The following is an 18,492-nucleotide window of genomic DNA, read 5'->3' as shown; positions in this document are numbered from 1 at the left end:
ATGACTAAATATATGGGTACGGAATAGGACCTTTTGGATTTACCAGCGATTTTCAATTTCGTTCATTGAGGTGAAAACAGTAACTATCCTACAGAAATTTTTAAAAAATATATAATAAAATAATGTATGTTTTGTTACATTTTTTTCAATTGGCAATAATCCTAATGATTACTTTAGTACTTACTTTGATAATTATTTCTCTACCTGAAAAAAAGTTGGCAATCAATGTAGGCCAATGATGATAAATTAAGAAAAAAACGACACAATTTAATTTGAAGGACTTTTTTTTGTATGAATTTACCTATAAATAATATTTTTGTTTATTTATTTGTTTATTTACGGTCTCACCAATAAATAAATGTCGAATAAAAAATATACAACATTTTCAAGGGCAAACGACAACGTGTGTAACACGAAAATGATTTTGGCGTGTGTCATGTGTCGATGGGATCAACACCAACAAGATGCGCCATATCATAATTTATATCGATAAAATATTTTTCTTTTATTGGCAGTTTTTTAAGTAGTTCCGTATTTATATTTAAAAGAATTCTATATGACGTTCAACTGTATGATTATTGAATACACGAATGGAAGAAAATGTTACATATGTCGTAGTTCGGGCATGCAAATGGGCACGATTTTTGAAATATTCATTCGACATAGCAAAGATGTCGATATAATTTTTTGTTCGCACGATATTGATCAAGAAAAAAAACTCGCCCGACTCGAAACGACACACACACACTTCTTCTCAAAATTGGTGTTAAAGCCTTGCCCTAACCATGAAACGTAAAGATTTGTTGAAAATTTCGATTTCGAAAATCGGACCTTTACAATAACTTCCTAGCAGTGGCAAATGCCATTGTACTACCCCACACCCCCCACTACCGCGGCAAAGTTGGCTATCCACCATTGGCTACACTTCCATATTCCCGGTATGTTATAGGTACGTATATATGGTAAATCATAAACTAGAATTATCCGAATTCGTCTATTTTAGCTGGTTTGCGTGATTGACGTGTTTTTAAAAAAATGTATAATTGATGTCTCCGAAAATAATTCTGCGGTTTCTGTACATATTTAAAGCAATATTTTATTATTGAGTAAGGTTTTAATAACATAAATATGCAATTTACGTATAACTGTTTAATAATTCATTACTTATCGATTTTATCTAATCTATTATTTATTTGCATGTGAAAATGACGTCATACTTAATACATAATGTATTCAGATTTCTTCATTTTTTACCTCAGTATACAAACCACAATGAAGAGTGGTCGTCGTATGAAATACATGATGGTTTTGTTTGATGTCTGCAATAGATGGTTGGTTATTTGATACCATAAGACTGGCATCACATTATCAGGAATTCATCTAAAAAATCCTACAAGAAAATCTCTGCAACGCTGACCGTATAATTCATATTAGAAACATCAGAATTTCTTATAAGAATATCCGACAATGTTCGGTAGACAACGGTCCTATAATCCAACAGTGTCTGAGGTATAGCCTGTATATATGAAATATGAATATATAAAGGTATACTAATTTTAGTCCCAAGTTTGTAACGCTTAGAAATATTGATGGTACGAACAAAATTTTGGAATAGGTGTTTATAAAATCACCTAATTAGTCAATTTAAGTTCCGCCGTGTGTTGATCTAGATACTAGGCTCATTAATTGAAACAAAAGTAATTTATTTGTCAAAAAACCATTGCTCTTGTACGACACGCCGTTGTAAGTAAAAAATTGTGGAAAAGTTATAATTGGTCCTGATCGAATACCATTAATTTTCGACCCCCGGTTGCTTGGTAAAATGTGTTGCAAATAAACTCTAGTATAACCCCCGTCGATACTTATATTGAACTACTTAACAGACTACATGTGAACGGCATTTTCTAAAATACCCTGTCTTAAGATTTTCTTAGAAGAAGCGTCGTGCGGCTAGCCTATAAATGTGTAAATGTGTTTTTAATTCAAAATCTGAGTATGCGTGCTTTTTCGATGCATGTCTGTCACGTAAAAACATGGAGAAATTTGAGCATTTTTTGCAGGCCCGTTCACAAGAATCATGGAAGTGGGGGAGGGGGTTGATAAGTTTTATTTTTTGGGATGGGTCATAAAGTCAATAAAAACAAGAAGCTCTTTTTTCGAGTAAGACAACATTTTATTAAGTCAAAATGTGATATTCACTTACTATTTTTCAATAAGTTAGTTCTGCAAGGTACAGAAAAAACTTTTCCAAAACTCTGTACAAATTGATCTCAACACCGCGATGCATGTTGAGTGATGTTGAGTGAACGGTATTCTCAATTTCGCTTACGGTTTTGAAAATTTTTCCTAACCCTTCTCGAGCTTTTCTTTTTCGTTCAATCTGTTTCGCAGCATCAATCAGTTTAATAGTTTCGCCAAGACCTGATTTTCTGTTTGAAGTACTCGAGTCAAAGACAAAGTCAAAGAGTGCACAGTGAAAGAATACCAACAAATGTTGCAACGACTTAAACAGCTGATTAGTAAGTGGAAATGCGTTTCATAAATGGCTGCATGTAAAGGACTATAATGTTAGTTCCAATTTTTGTGGAAGGGCATTCTCAATCGGAGTTGGACTACCAGCCCTCTCCTCTCCCATGCTCACGGGCTTGACTCATTCAATTCAGTAAAAACATCTCGTATCTCATATATCAAGCATTGACGAATCTTACTTAAAAATGATTTGATTGTCTTTTCATGCAAATTTCCCTGCTAAAAGACAAGGCTGCATAGGATATAAATTTGAAAAAGTCGAAGTAAAATCGAGGAGAACCATATGAATATGATATCAACTAAAAAAATAATGAATACTTACCAAATATTTTGAATGAAATCCTATTATATAATAAGTAGCTATTCTTGAGGATAGCTAAATTCAAAAATTTTTGCCTGTAAATTAAAATGGGTATTCGCAACCAAAGTTAGAACTTTTTGCAATGATTAAATGTACCAGTTGGCTAAAAAGGACACATTTTACCCACTTTTGGAAACTTTCTAGAAAATAATAATGATTTTAAGGGTTTTCCTATTTCACTAATTTTATATGTTTAATGTGGTTCCAAAAGCTCTTCCAAGATATTTTTAATTTTCCAATAGAAAACTGTTTTGAATAAAATTAACACAAAATTTTAATTTTTATAAATATATTACTAATTCTTTTAAGTCTGTAAGCATTATCAGCTAAAACAAATTTTTATGTTGCTCACATTAATTCTAAAAATTATCTATTAATATTGTATTACTTACCCATATTAGAAAGTATATATATTCTCTGTATATAGATAGAGGTCGTATACGGGCAAAATCGAATAAATAGCATAATTTTCATAGCTTTTTTCTTTATTTTCATAAATTATATATCTATATATTTATATACATAAAATTTTTTTTCATAATTTTTCAAAAATAAAAATTTTTCTTATCAAATAAAAACGAACTATTTTATAATCGCAGAAAAAAAGTTGGCATGAAATTACAAATATTTTGTGCTAAATTTAACAAAAAAAAAAAAATGTATCGAAGCTGCCATTAAGTAAAAATAATACAAAAATAAATTTCAACTAACATTTCGACAAGGACTCACACATTAGAAAAATGAAAAAATAAAAATTACTGCAAATGGATTTGGCCACGATTTTTGTACAGTCCATTTCTTGCATAAAATAATGCATTCCAAGTGAAACTGTTTTAAACAAATAAATTTTTAAAAGTGAATAATACAGAGTGGCCCACTAAAATATGAATCTGTCGTTCGTTTTGTATGTGTTTCATCAACGCATAGGTCTTGAACAATTCCATGTAAACAAAGTAATTATTAATTCCCCTGTTAATCTTATTGTGCATTTTTTTGTAGTAGGTTATGGCCGTAATATGATACCACAAAAAATGTTTGTGGTATCATGTTACGGCCATACGCGCATTGCCTTTTTTTCGCTATTTGCTGTACAGTTATGAACGGTACATTAAGTATCCTACTACAATTCATCTTTTGAGACAGTTAAAATATTTTTGGTAATTTCAATAATATATAAAAATTATATTATTGCAAAATGTTTCTCAGATTTCATGCACCAATAAGCCAATGAAAGCACAAGCAATTTAGTTTCATAAATGATTTTGACCGAGTCCATTGCATTTTCATTTTATAAAAAAACAAAGCGTACACAAAAAAAAATTCTGAAGTGCAAGTTTAACTTATCTATCGAAAGTTCTATATTTAAATGATTTAGATACGGAACGCTAAATATTAAAGTGAAAATGGACGTTCTTGTTAATAAATAAAATTCATTTAAATAATTTATGCAAACGTTTGAATGTTTTCACACAACATAACAGGTTCAGGTTCGGTGTACATTTTGGAGAATCATTTTGTTCGCGAAATTTGAAATCAATCGTAATATTTCACATTTGTAAAGATTCACTTTCATCCGAAACACCCTAAAAATTCACCCATAAGTTTTGTATAGAAAAATTTAAGAAAGAGAAATAACCTATGCTTTAAGAACAAAAGTTTCTTAGTAATGTACTAAGATTTAGAAAAAAACCAGTCTATTTAGAAGTAGTGGTGTAGAAAGTCAACCCAAGCGCGAAGTTAGAACAATTTCTGCCTTCAAGATATATTTCTCGCTTTGAAATCTGAAAAAAAAACTTGCAATGAAGTCGCGATCATGGCAACAGCATATTAATTATGCCCTTGAAAGTATGACTATCCAAAATGTGTACTGGCCCTAGACCTACAATAAATATAAAACGTGTAACAAAATGATTTTGTTTGGGTTACTATTTCATATGTAATGTGTAGAAATAATTGATTAATCTGAAATTATTATATCAACCATTTTCTAACAATTCGATCAGCTGCAATATAGCCGTCAGGGTAAAAATGAAAATAATCAGGTCATTTGGACTTGAATTGTGTTATAGAAGTAGTTAATAAATATCTTATTACTTTAATAAATAAATATCTTATTACTTTAAACTGCATTCCAGCAATCTAGTTATTTATAATATTAAGGAGGTATCCAAATAATTATTCCACGCAGAATTTCGGGCTATCATTTTTGTTATATAAAATTCGAATTGATGGAGTTCTTGCAACATCCGGACGTCTTGTAACGAAAGGATAATATATTTGTAAGGCCAATATTTGCTAACCATCAATTAAGAATTGGGTAAGTGCATACCTGCAGTCTTTAATATAATTTTAAGGGTGGGTTGTAGAAGAGAAGGAGTACAAGGTAGTTTTGTTACACGTTGTATATAAAATTTGTAAACCATATCGTTAGCCATTTATATTATATGAAGTAAGATGAGTTTTTACGGACGTTCTTATGTATAAAAGAAAGAGGGATTGTATTATGTGTATACATTAACCCAGCCGATCATATTTATCACTTGAAGCTGTACACATACAATACCAATCACACACAATAACACATAACCATAACACACCACAACACACAGTACACATTCCCTCTTTCTTTAATACATGACACTTTCTTTTATACACAGGAACGTCCATAAAAATTCTTCTTACTTCATATATTTTATACGGCTAAGGAAATAGCTTACAATCGGTATAAAATATCTATTATAATATTATGATAAATAGTAAAAATATATGAACACATGAAAATTACGTACGTGAAATAATTTGTTGTGGACAACAAACAACACTGTTTAATTATTTACATTCAAATCATAATTCTAATCTAGAAAACAAAAATAAGGCTTCGTTCAAACCTCCAACTTTAGGTACAAAATTTGCGCGCTTTCAAATTTGCTACGTTTTACCATCAATTTTCCTTGTTGCTTTCTCATATCGTTTATTTATTTTTAGAATTGTCATGATCAAATAAAAACTTAAAAAAAAAATTAAAAAAAATTAAAGTGCAATAAATAAAAAGGATGTGATCCACAAAAAGCCCTTAGGAGATTAATGGGGTAATCGTAAAAAATAGACCGAAAATTTTAAAGATCTGAAATATTGTTGTAATTACGAATTGATTGGGTCCAGTTTGTCGATTATAGAGAAGTTGGTTGGGTTCTGAAGTTTCAAGCCTTTGCGTTCAAAAATGTGATACTATTACAGAAATTATTTCGGTCTTTTTTTGCCGGGTCTATTTTTTTGGTCTATTTTTTCCTAAATACGATTAAGAATTTTTTGTGAATGAGTCCTTAAAACTCAATATCTATCTATATATAAAACGTGAAATACAAACTATTTATCATAAAATCATTTCGCTTTCGCCAGTTTACTGGATTATGTGTTGCATAATCTGAGACTTACTATTTATTGACTCAATAAAGACTCAATAGCGCAATTAAAGAAACGCGCCAATTTTATCTTCTTTAGTTTAAACCAAGCCTTATTATATAATATAATAAACGACAAAAACATAATATAACTTAATTGAATAAAATAATTTAAATAAATAAATACAATTTTTCTACGGTTTTTTGTTAAAATAAAATTCATGTACATCTTCTATATCTTGTTGCCATTGTAACGCGTACCCTTCCGGATCTTCTAATAAATATGTTCTATTTGGCTGTAATCAGAAAATAAACAGAAATCAGAACAATCATTATTTTATTTTACAAATCTATTTTTCTTTTGAAAAAAATATTTCGATTTGGAAATATTTGAATTGATAATGAATAAAATTTTTATATTTCCAAAAAATTGAGGTGAAAAGAAGGAATATTTTGCTTTCTGGCAACAGAAACGCAGCACAAGTTGTTTAACTGCAGTAGGATAGTTGATACGAATTGAACTTTCGAAATAAGTTGTTATACAATTATTACAAAGTAAAAAATATAAATTATTATAATAAGTTTTAAAAAATAAAAAATAGTACCGTGACGATATCAAATTTTCTAAAATGCTTCACTTCCACTCGTAAATCTTCTGTCCAGGGTATTTGACCTTTTAATACCATTGTTTGTGGATCGACATAGTATATATGAGGCCCTAATGTAAGTAAAAACATTCTCCTTCGCGGTCGTATGCCTTTTTTCTTATCCAATAGTCCTTGTTTTAAAATTAAATTACCTTCAACTAAATCATGATATCTAGCAACAAAAGAAAAAATACAATAAATGTTAATTTTTAGAATATTCAACCTGGGGCCATTCGCATATTATGCTAGTCAAGTATTCGATGCTCGGTAAACCTCGGAAATTTAATTCAAAAACAATCAAAATTTTCAGTAACTCAAACCTACTTTTGACCGGTTAAAACAACGTAATATAACTGACACCTTTTGTAATCAAAATAGGTATTGATCGATTAAGTATTATTACTGTAACAAATATAGGGTGGGTCATTTTAATTTATACACCTAAATATCTCGTTTTGTAGTTAACTAATAAAAAAATAAACAAAAGTTGAAAAAATTGATGAGGGGCATACTGTTCTGATATCAGATTGAACCCAGTTCTACGAGTTTCTTCTATAGCCAATTTAGATCCTAAAAGATAAGAGATAGAATGAATAACACTTCAATTAGAAAGTTGATCCTCATAAAAAAAACTAACAATTTTCACCAAAATTATTTTTTCGAATACGTCAGTTTTGGGAGAAAATACGACTTAAAAATATATCATTATTGCAATTAATCGAAAGAAAACATGCTAACTACGGAAAAATGCTCTAGCCAATTTTTAAGTCGACTTTCCTTCGAAAGCTTATGATTTTCGAAAAAATATTTTAAACAAAAATTGTAATTTTTTTCTGAGGATCAACTTTTTAATTAAAAAAATTATTTTCTCTTTCCGTTTAGGATCTAAATTCACTATTAAAGAAACTCGAAAAACCAGGTCCAATCTGATGTCAGAACATCCCTTTCTAGCTCTGCAATTTTTGTAAGTTATTTTTGGTTGGTTAACTACAAAACGAGATATTTAGGTGTACAGATTAAAATGGCCTACCTTGTATACCTTATTTATACAATTTAACATTTTTCCAAGTCATCTGCATAGCCAATCCGGTATATAATGTTTTATAGGAGAGTATAAGATGCTATATTAATATACCCGAATGTAAACTTTACTCCATTTTACAACGGTAATTAAGGTACATATTACAACGAAATACGAAAAAGAGAGAAAACAATCCACGAGAAAGAATCATTTTCGTGGTCTTAATTTAAAATTAGGGATTGGAAACGAAATCAATTCAAATCACATATTTTTTCCTAACTTCCAACCAAGCTTACTTGATAATGGAATCTTTCCACATCTAACGTCATAGTTCCCATTAAATCACTGAATATCGGACACTCGATAAGCTTTTTCCAAATGACCTTCAGGGATATTTTTTCGAAACCGATTGAAACATGATTAACTTACTTACTACTTCGCCTTTGCATTGATAATCTAGTTTCAATTTGAATAGGTGTTAAATCCGCTATATTTTTACGTTTATCTTCTTTACCATTTTTTGTTTGATTATTATCCAAATTCAATGATTCCACTGAACCATCATAAATTAGAGTACTCTCACTACTATCCATAGATAAACCAACCAGTCTTGCCATTTGCCGATTATTTAAACCAGGTTCAGCCTTTTCAAAACAGTCTTTTTCATCTCCTTCTTCATTTTTATCTAGAATAACCTTTTCTAAACTATCTGATGGTGGCATTCCACCAATGTTATCCCAAATAACATCATCGAAAAATGGATGATTTCGTATACTTGCATATGGTACTGAATCGGATGCACCTAATCGTTGATCCGCTTCAATAACCAATAACTTATCAATTAAATCACTCGCAACATTTGAAAAATTATCCGGATACTCATATTGACGATTTAATATTTTATTGAATATTAAATGATCACTACCCGCCAAAAAGCATAATTTTCCAGTTAACATTTGATATATGACACAGCCTAATGCCCATAAATCACACGCGTGTGTGGTTAACTTGTCTGTTAATAATTCTGGACTAACATAATTTGCAGTTCCCACAAAACTATTTCTACGTCTTGGTACTTGTTCTGATTGACTTTGATCTGTATTATTGATTAATGGTTCTTGTTTCAAAATTTTAGTTGATCCAAAATCCGTTATTAAAATATTAAAATTTTCATCTAATAAAATATTTTCAGGTTTTAGATCCCTATGTATAATTCCTTTTGCTTTTAATGCTTCCAATGCAATTACTAATTCGCATGTGTAATATTGAGTTAATTTCATATCTAATGATCCCAATCGTTTGATTAATTGTAGTAGGTCTCCATTTTTAGCGTAAGTTAATACAAAGTATAATTTTCTATCATCATGAAATGTACAATATAATTTTACAAAATATGGATCATTTACTAGCATATTTAATGCCTCTTTTTCTCGAAGTATATATTGTTGTTTCTTTTCACGAATTATATGACTTTTATCACAAACTTTAACTGTAAGAAAATAAAACAAAATTGGTAAAAAAATAAAAATGGAATAGGGTCGTTACTGACAAAAATTATTAATAAGTTCTAAATTCTATTGCGTTCGGGAATATCATGAAGTAACATACGCAAAATGTATACCACTTTTGAATGAAATAGTACATGTATGTTCATAGAAGTTTGTTAGCACTGAGTACAGGGCGCTCCATGGCTAACTTTGACAATTGTCAACATATTGAGTTGATAAAATATGTTTTTGAAACATCAATTCAGTATTTTACTATGATCACTGATGACGTCGAAAATTTTGTGGTCAACAGGTCTGCAAACACTATTCGTCGTTTGGTGTCAAAATTTGTTGGGCACATCCGAACCAAGGCGACCTAATGAGCTGTTTGAAGCGATCAGAAAGAGTAATGCCCAGAGCTCAAAAGTGTTGTATCGCTAACGCGCTCAGCATTTCGGAGTCAGTGGAACCATTGAGTTAATTTTAAGAAATAAGATATTTTATCAGTTTTTTCAAATATTGTTAAGAGTCCGAAATTTATATTTTTATTCCAATTTCTGAATTAGAGTACCCACAATTTATGAAGTTCAAAAAAAGGTGTTGTTGAAATATAACTGGCAAGCTAAGAAAGTTAAAATATTTTTTTATTCTTCAAGTAAGTTATAATTTATTGCGTGTAAACGGAAAAGCCGGTATAACTTTTTACAATGCTTCAGCTATTAATATTTTTGTAAAAAAAAAAAACTAAATGAAAGTGAATTTAAAAATCCCTAGCAATACTATTGTAAAAAGAAGATCATAAACTACTTACTTGCAAATTCCTTTTTAGTGTGCACTTCTTTAGCGAGATAGACAGTGCTGAAACTGCCATCTCCTAAAGTTTTACCAAATATAAAATCGTTAGCAGTCTTCTTTGCGGATGGTTGTGGTTGTTGAAGTTCAGTTGTTTGTTGTTTAGGTGTACGATTAATATGATTGGTGGGGGTTGGTGTCATATTGTTAATTTTATCAACTGACAACTTTTGTTCTAGAATTTTGTTCGTGTTATTAGTGATCACAATAGGAGCACTATTGATGGTGCTGCTATTCGATTTTGTGTCATTATCTGTTGTCTTTTTTGACGGACTTTGGGAAACACCAACTGCTGCACCAGTCTGTAACAATAATATTATCCAAATTAATAAAAATCTAAATATTGTTATTTTATTCATTCAAAAGATGATTTCAAGTGCGTTTCTTTTTCGATAATTCAAAAAATTACTTTAGTTACGCAATATTTGTTTTTGAGGATATTTTAGGGAAACTAAGCCAATATAATGGTTTAGAGAAAGTGGAAAGACAGATTTGGAATATATCTTTTTTAGAATATTAAAATACTACTGTTCTTAATGACAATAAATACCGATGAACGTTTTTTGAGCTGAAGAAAAAATATACTTTCTGCCACATAGGATTGTCAAGCGAAGCATGTGAGTCACAGCTAGTTGAAAATAGAACTGACTATTGTAACTGTAAAAATGGGTTAATGTGCATTTGATTTCAAATAAAACGAGCGCAATCGAACTGAATGTTTTCGTACCGAGGCGAACAGAAAATGTTCAAGTCAATGGAAACGAAATTCAGTACGAACGGACGTTTTGCGAAAAAAATGGTTTTATTTTGCATAATTGCACCATATTTAGGATAATATTACGAATTTAAACTGAAGTTTTCAAAAATCTGCATTTAGTGAAAATTACGCTCGCTGGTCTCTTTTTATTGATGAGACATTAACAAATAAGATTTAATAATCATTCAACATCCGTGTAGCATACTAATTGATTGCAGCGAAGAAATAGCAAAAAACAGTGCCGATTTATCTAATTCTAATCATTTATAAGCTCCAAATGACCTTTTATTTACCTTTATTTGCAATTTCATACGTGCATAGAGTTTGTAGTTAGGAACATCGCGTTTTTTTGGAATTTATGAACATGTTAAATAGAACATCAGTTGAGGCCATTTTAATGTAACATAGTTTGCCTAACAACAACGGAAAACAAAGTAGGAAATTTTTAGTAGCAAACAAATGCAATTTTTACGCATTTCCATTTATGATAGCCATTTTTTTAAATATAAAATATCGCTAGATATAAATATCGTTTTCTCAAAAATGTTTATTAGGTTCGGAATCAGAAAGTCAAAAAACGCTTGGACGGAAATAGATACCACGAGTATGGAACAAAATGACCTTAGCCACAACAAAAAAATTTAACTGACGTCTACGTGAAGAAATTTAAAACTAATGATTGTGTGTAAAATAACATTTGATATCGATTGCGTTCAGTAATAAAATGTGGTATTATTTTATTGATAAGAAGATGATATTAATTATAATTAATAGGGTGGCACCCAATTTAGCATAGGAAAATAAAAACATAGAAATTGTTCTGTGCAGAATTAATTCAGCACCACGAGGGGGAATATCTATAGGTTCTATATATTTTCATCATATAAAGTTCTCCAATAACAAATTCGAAAATCCATCATTTAATGTCATATACTCTCAAATTAGGCTCTAAATGTTGATTGTATGAATAAATGTTTCATACCAAAGTTGTGTGTCATAAAATAACTATTTTTATACCATGTGTATATGAAATATATAGGTATACTAAGTTTCATCACAAGTTTGTAACGCTTAAAAATATTGATCCTACAAATAAAATTTTGCTATAAGGATTCATAAAATCACTTAATTAGTCCATTTCCGGTTTCCGTCTGTCAGTCAGTCTGTAAACACGATAACTTAAAAAGGAAAAGAGATATCAAGCTGAAATTTCTATAGCTTGTTAAGGACGTAAATTTTGAGGTTGAGTTCGTAAATGAGCAAATAGATCAATCCTTTTAAAAAATGTTTCTTTTAAAAAAATAAACAACTTTCGTTTGAAACATTTTTTCGTAAATAGAACTGTTTACCTGTGATCAGATATATATGAGTGGCTATCTTTGTTTACTTACATGACGTAAAAAAACAAACGATTGCGTAATCGACACTGTCAATACATGGTATTTCAACAATCAACTCAATCATTTGTTTGTTCCTACTTGTTTATATTTAAAATTATCCAAAATTTTAACCATCTAGGTAATTCTAATAAAACTATTTACTAGAAACATCCTATATTTTCAAACCACACGAGAATCAAATTGTTGTGGTATACATGATATACATGTATATAAGTACATTTTTCAATTATTATTATTAATATCAAACATTAGTCATATGATTTTTATTATTGATAATGGAGTCTGTGTGACCAGACAAATAGATAAATAAATTGTTGTTTTTCCATATTTAAATGTTTTGTTTTGTTTTTACGTGATCAAAACAAATGCGGTTTGGAATTTACACAATTTTGGATATTTACAAATTTTTATAATATGGAAAATTATTTAAAACTGGTTTTTTTTCCTTAACGATGCATGAGCATCAAGGCAATTTTAAATAAAAAGCTTGATTTTTTTTATATATTGAAGTTGGGCTTAGTCTTAATCAATTTTGAAAATTTTAGGGGGAGAGGGTGCTTGATTATTTAAAGAAATAAATGACTTCAAAATTAGGCATATTTAACATTGGTTTTATGATAAAACGGTAGATGGATGATATGTTTTCATAGATTTCTCCAAAACTAGGCGGTGTAAATTAGAAAAAAACTAGTTAAATAAAAGTTAAAACTTTAACAGATATCGAAAAATTTGATTCTTATTTTTCGTCTACATTCATGAAGCTATAACAAAATTCATCATCAAAGAAAAATAAGGTACAAATACCACCTAAATTGTTCTTCCTAAATTATGTACTTTTTAGCAATATGTGGTCAAAAGCGAATTCACTTATACAAAGTTCTGTGTACATTATTGCCAAAGTATTCAAATTATTTTAGTTATTCAATTAAGGTTTCAAGACGTCAACCCTAGTAGTTCAGTTGGTTAAAGTGTAACCAATTTCGATTGTAGCGGGTTCAATTTTAGGAAAACTTGGACCATATAAAATTAGCCATACATAATTTATTGATCATAATTAATAATAAATATTATTATGAAATATTGTACATTAATGAACCTTTTGAGTGTAGTATGTTCAACCTTTTGTTTTCATTCTTACAAAGTTATTGTATGGAGTAATTAAATCGAACAAAATTAATTAGTAAAACTTCGATAAATCATATCATACAATAATGAATGCATTTAAATTAAATTCGAAAAAGATTTAACCTTTATGTTGCCAGATAAAACTAGGTTGGTTTGAAATAGATAAGTTAATTTATCATAATGTGTACTTTCTACGCTCAGGAATTTTAGATAAGCAAAAAATTAATTCTATCGAAATTCTCTTTTTGGTCTTTTCTCGTAAATACGAATTTCTTGGGTAAAAAATACTCTTGTGAGTTTTTCAATTAATCCTAATTTTTACAGATAAAAAGAAAAAAAAATGAAAAACTTTAAATTTGACGATTTTTAAGCTTAATTTGCTTTTTGATATTTTCAATTCTGCTGATAATAAGATAAGGTATATTTTTTAAGAAAATTTTCGTTCAATTGATCCCTCAATCTTTTGTATTATGAATGTTGTTGATTTAAAATAATAAACAAAAACAAACTGTCCTTGAGTATTTCGAACAAGGCTCATATTCAATGTTTATTGATTAGAGTAAAAATATAAATGAGTTGATTAAATTACTGAACGGTTAATAAACTTATGAAAGTGTTTAATTAACCGTTACATAAATCATCAATTTATGTAAACATATTTATTTCTATTACAATTACAATATTGTTAATTAAAATACATTTTAACATTCAATCAAATCAAACACACATCAAAGATTTTAAATATTAATTTTAACACACATTTCAAAACTCTATCTCTACGTGAACTTTTAATTAATTCAACCATCAGGTAATTTATGGCATGAAAATATATTGATTGTTGACCCTTATTTGAAAATTTGATAATAGCAAAAATTTTTTAATCCTAACTAACATTATAAATGCGAAAGAAAGTCTGTTTGTTTGTGTTTTACGTTTTCTATCTAGGCACGAATAGTTTTTGTCTTTCCCGAGGTATTCACAGCATAGCACTAGTGCAGCGCAATGGGAAGTTACTTAAAATTGAATGAACGATATGGTATAATCTGTCTGTCGTATTAAATTATAGATGACCACTTAAGATTTATTTATTGATAGTACTCGTAGATAAATAATATTAGATATCAGAACTAGCTTATACATATTTATCTGAATTATGTAGGGTAGGCAGTGTTTTTCTGTCTATATGCAATGCACGCCACTAGTCAATGCTAATGGGTTAACTTGAAGAATCCAGATGAATAGTAAAGCCCATATAATTATAAAAATATTAATAATTGCAATGAAATATAATTTATGATAAAAACAATGATAATTCAACAGTTTAAAATAAATATTTAAACAAGTACCGTACTCCATATCTACAAACTACTGTGAATGATGTGTATATTTATTTACATATGCTTCAAATGCACACATGAATGTGCTAATAATAATTGTAAGTACTACAAACAAGTACAAATAACTGCACACATGTACTATTGGAGTCGCAGAAACGAAACACTAAAAATGTTCAAAGTTCGAAAAATTTGAACAGTAAGTTGCATTTGAATGCGGTTTTCGGCCTTCAATTCTTGCATATTTTTAATTTCTTATAAATCAATTAAGGTCACAAAATTTCCTGAAACTCTAGCGAATCGAATGTCGAAAGAGCATTCAAATTCGACTTACTGATCAAATTTATCGAACTTGTTTGCTTCGTTTCTGCGACTATTATATACCTATATAATAATAATACATGATGTTCATGGCATATTATTTTGTAATAGCGATAACAAAAGTCCGCGCGTGGCACCATGGCATTCATAAATAAATGTTATTCTATCGTTTATTATGTAAAAATAACACAATAGTACATATTGCATAATAATAATCACAAGTATTATGTCACAAACTGCATATCAACTTTATTTATATGCAGTGAGTTTTTATACCATGTATATATGAAATATACATAGTACATTAAGTTTAGTCCCAAGTTTGTAACGCTTAAAAATATTGAAGCAACGAAAAAAATTTAGGTGTTAGGTGTTCATAGCATCACCTAATTAGTCCATTTCCGGTTGTCTGTCCGCCTGTCTGTCAACAAGATAACTCAAAAACGCAAAAAGATATCAAGCTGAAATTTTTATAGCGTACTCAGGACGTAAAAAGTGAGGTCGAGATCGTAAATGAGCAATATAGGACCCATCTTGTATACCGTTAGAGATAGAAAAAAAGTTTAAATGTAAAAAATGTTCCTTAAAAAAAAAAATAAACAACTTTTGTTTGAATCATTTTATTTAAACATCACTGTTTGCCCACGAGGGCGCTAATTAGGTGCAAATATTATAGTATGTATTAATATGGGAATATCAGTTATGGCTATTTAAAAGTGGATATCTTTTTTTATTTACGTGACGTCAAAAAACAAATGATTGCTTCATCAACACTGTATATACATGGTATTTCAACAATTAACTCAGTCAATTGTTTGTTTTCACTTGTTTTATTTTAAATTTTTATTTTCATGTCGTTTGTAATTCAAATTTTATTCTAGGTATATTACTACTACTATTAGTAACAAAACTGTGTACTTTAATCTTGTTTTCTCGCTATGGGCATATCGACAAAAAAATTTAATTAAGTATATACATATTAAGAATACTAGATTGATATTCACCCGTTTCACTGGGCTTAAAAGTTAAAAACACCGCTTTATAGCCTCCACCTCCCTTGATGTGGACAGTTTTACATTTTGTTAAATGTAAAATAGTCATATTTCATATAGTATATCAGAAAAGTTGGCCATGAATGGTTTGTCATTTACTATTTTAAATTTTTACAGAATACTTTAATTTATGGTTCAAAATGATGATTATAAATCTGTTTTGTGATGATTTGAAGATGATTATAAATTTGTTTAAAGATTTTTATAAAAATTTAAAATAGTATATGTCACATTAAATTTTATTTTTTTATTATTTTTATTTTGATAAATTCTTATATTTCATATTGAAAATATTTTAACTACCTAGTGATTTTAAAATAAAATTTTAAGGTGCAAAATTTTAGGAAGAATCGTTTTAGACTACTAATATTCAATGGATTTTAGCAAATAAATTTCGGTATATGAATATTTTATAACACTTGTAATTATAAACCTTTGTGGTTATGCCAATTGTCGGTACTAGTAATTTAACACTATCTTGTACACTATCTAATACCTTCATTTTACTCCTTGATTATCCTGTATTTCCTAATGATATTCATTCATATCTCTGTGTCAAAATAAAAAAAAACACCGATTAACATAGAATACATATACTATAATTTGCAAGTTTTGTGACACAGAGTGTACATAATATTACAATAATAATGGGATTTAACCACCTTATTTTTCAGATATCCATCTATAACAGGGGACACCCGCATCATTATTTTTAATCTTTATTTTATTTTAAACTACATTCATACACACAAATAACTTAATGATGTGGGTGGAGTAGGTTAATTCGTTCTTGTCCAAACGACGACAGTGTGGATTCGAACCCGCTGCCTGGATTCGAACCCGCATCCTTCCTGTCAGTAGCCAAACGAGTAGAGTTGGTTGCACTTCAACTCGCACAGCCACTAAGCCGACGTTTACTAGTGAATGTCAACGTTTTATATAGGCATTATTTAGTAAATATTAACATTATTACAATTTGTACACAATAGATAATTTGAATGCAAACAATAATAACCGTTTCGAAGGTTATTTATTACCTAGATACGTTTTATCCCCTAAAATAAATATCAATAAACGATAAAATAGGTATGCTTTATTAGTACTCCATGTCAAATACTAACAAATATGGTAGTTTAGACAGTTTAGACCGTAACATAAGTCTTCTCCACCTTTCTCACCAACAAGCACGGGTAAATGGTAATAGAGTTTATTGTTATCAATCAAAAACGTTCTATAAAAATGTACGTTTTTGGTATTCAATGTCGAAAGAAAATTGCAACTGTTTCTCAACTTTAATTAACATACAAAAATAATCCTCATAATATTCAGCACAACCAATAAGCACAAAAAAAATTTTTTATTCGGCTAAGCTATGAGTTTGATTGACGTTGAAGCAGATGCAAAAGGTGTTGTAGCAAATTTTCTACCAAGTAAATCAAAAGCAACGTATGAAACAGCTTATTCTAACTTCCAAAAATGGTTGTTAATAAAAATGTATATTTAACAAGTGAAATTTACAAAATTTAAAAAACCCCCGAAAAATGCGATTAATTCCTTGTAAACCGATTTTTGGAAACTTAGCTTTAAAATGTTTTCAATCGAGTCGGTTCGACCGTTTAGGGTCTACGATGCCACTGAGAAATACACAAACACACAGATAAACACTTTCAACTTATAGCCCTCCTTCTGAAATCAATATCAAAGTGATGGCATATCAAGGGCATCAGATGAGATGAAAAGGATACTTAGAGAGCTATCATTTTTTGGGACAAATTTTTGGAAATTTTTTAATTGAAATTGAAATATTTCAGTTGTCTTTGTTCTTTTGAATTATTGTTTTGAATTACTTAATTATTTTACCATTTCACTTTTCGAAATGAATGGAGCCAGGTTTGTTGGGCCATTCATTTCCATATTAATAACTTATATGTTAAAATTATATGTCATGCCTTTTCCAAACTGAACCAATTTTGAAGATCATCGCCAATTTCGCCCTTGAACAGGTAATTAAAAGGTAATTTAACGGAGAGAGTTCTTAGCACTTTGAACATATCTCAGAACACTCTCCGTTAAATTACCTTTCAAACGAAACCAAAAAAATTAAAATCGGTTCATCCGTTTAGGCGCTACAATGCCACAGACAGGCAAACACACAGACACACACACATAGCGGTCAAACATATAACACCCCCTTTTTTTTAGTTC

At 29.4% G+C, this 18,492-nt stretch overlaps 1 protein-coding gene across 3 annotated transcripts in view; it reads right to left on the bottom strand.

Annotated features, from left to right (window-relative positions):
* Window positions 1–5,869: 5,869 nt before the first annotated feature.
* The window catches only part of LOC123297816 (3-phosphoinositide-dependent protein kinase 1), a 40,227-nt gene continuing 27,604 nt past the window's right edge, over window positions 5,870–18,492 (bottom strand). For all 3 annotated transcript variants that reach the window (XM_044879608.1, XM_044879609.1, XM_044879607.1), the window contains 4 exons: window positions 10,258–10,600; window positions 8,389–9,448; window positions 6,897–7,110; window positions 5,870–6,587 (listed from right to left, as the gene is read on the bottom strand). In XM_044879608.1, coding sequence (XP_044735543.1) covers window positions 6,486–6,587; window positions 6,897–7,110; window positions 8,389–9,448; window positions 10,258–10,600 — 1,719 coding nt within the window. In that variant the 3' untranslated portion in view covers window positions 5,870–6,485. The remainder of the gene's footprint in view (window positions 6,588–6,896; window positions 7,111–8,388; window positions 9,449–10,257; window positions 10,601–18,492) is intronic.

The sequence above is a fragment of the Chrysoperla carnea genome, chromosome 4 (genome assembly GCF_905475395.1).
Source record: "Chrysoperla carnea chromosome 4, inChrCarn1.1, whole genome shotgun sequence".
NCBI lineage: Eukaryota > Metazoa > Arthropoda > Insecta > Neuroptera > Chrysopidae > Chrysoperla > Chrysoperla carnea.
This window is presented reverse-complemented; position numbering and strand designations above follow the sequence as displayed.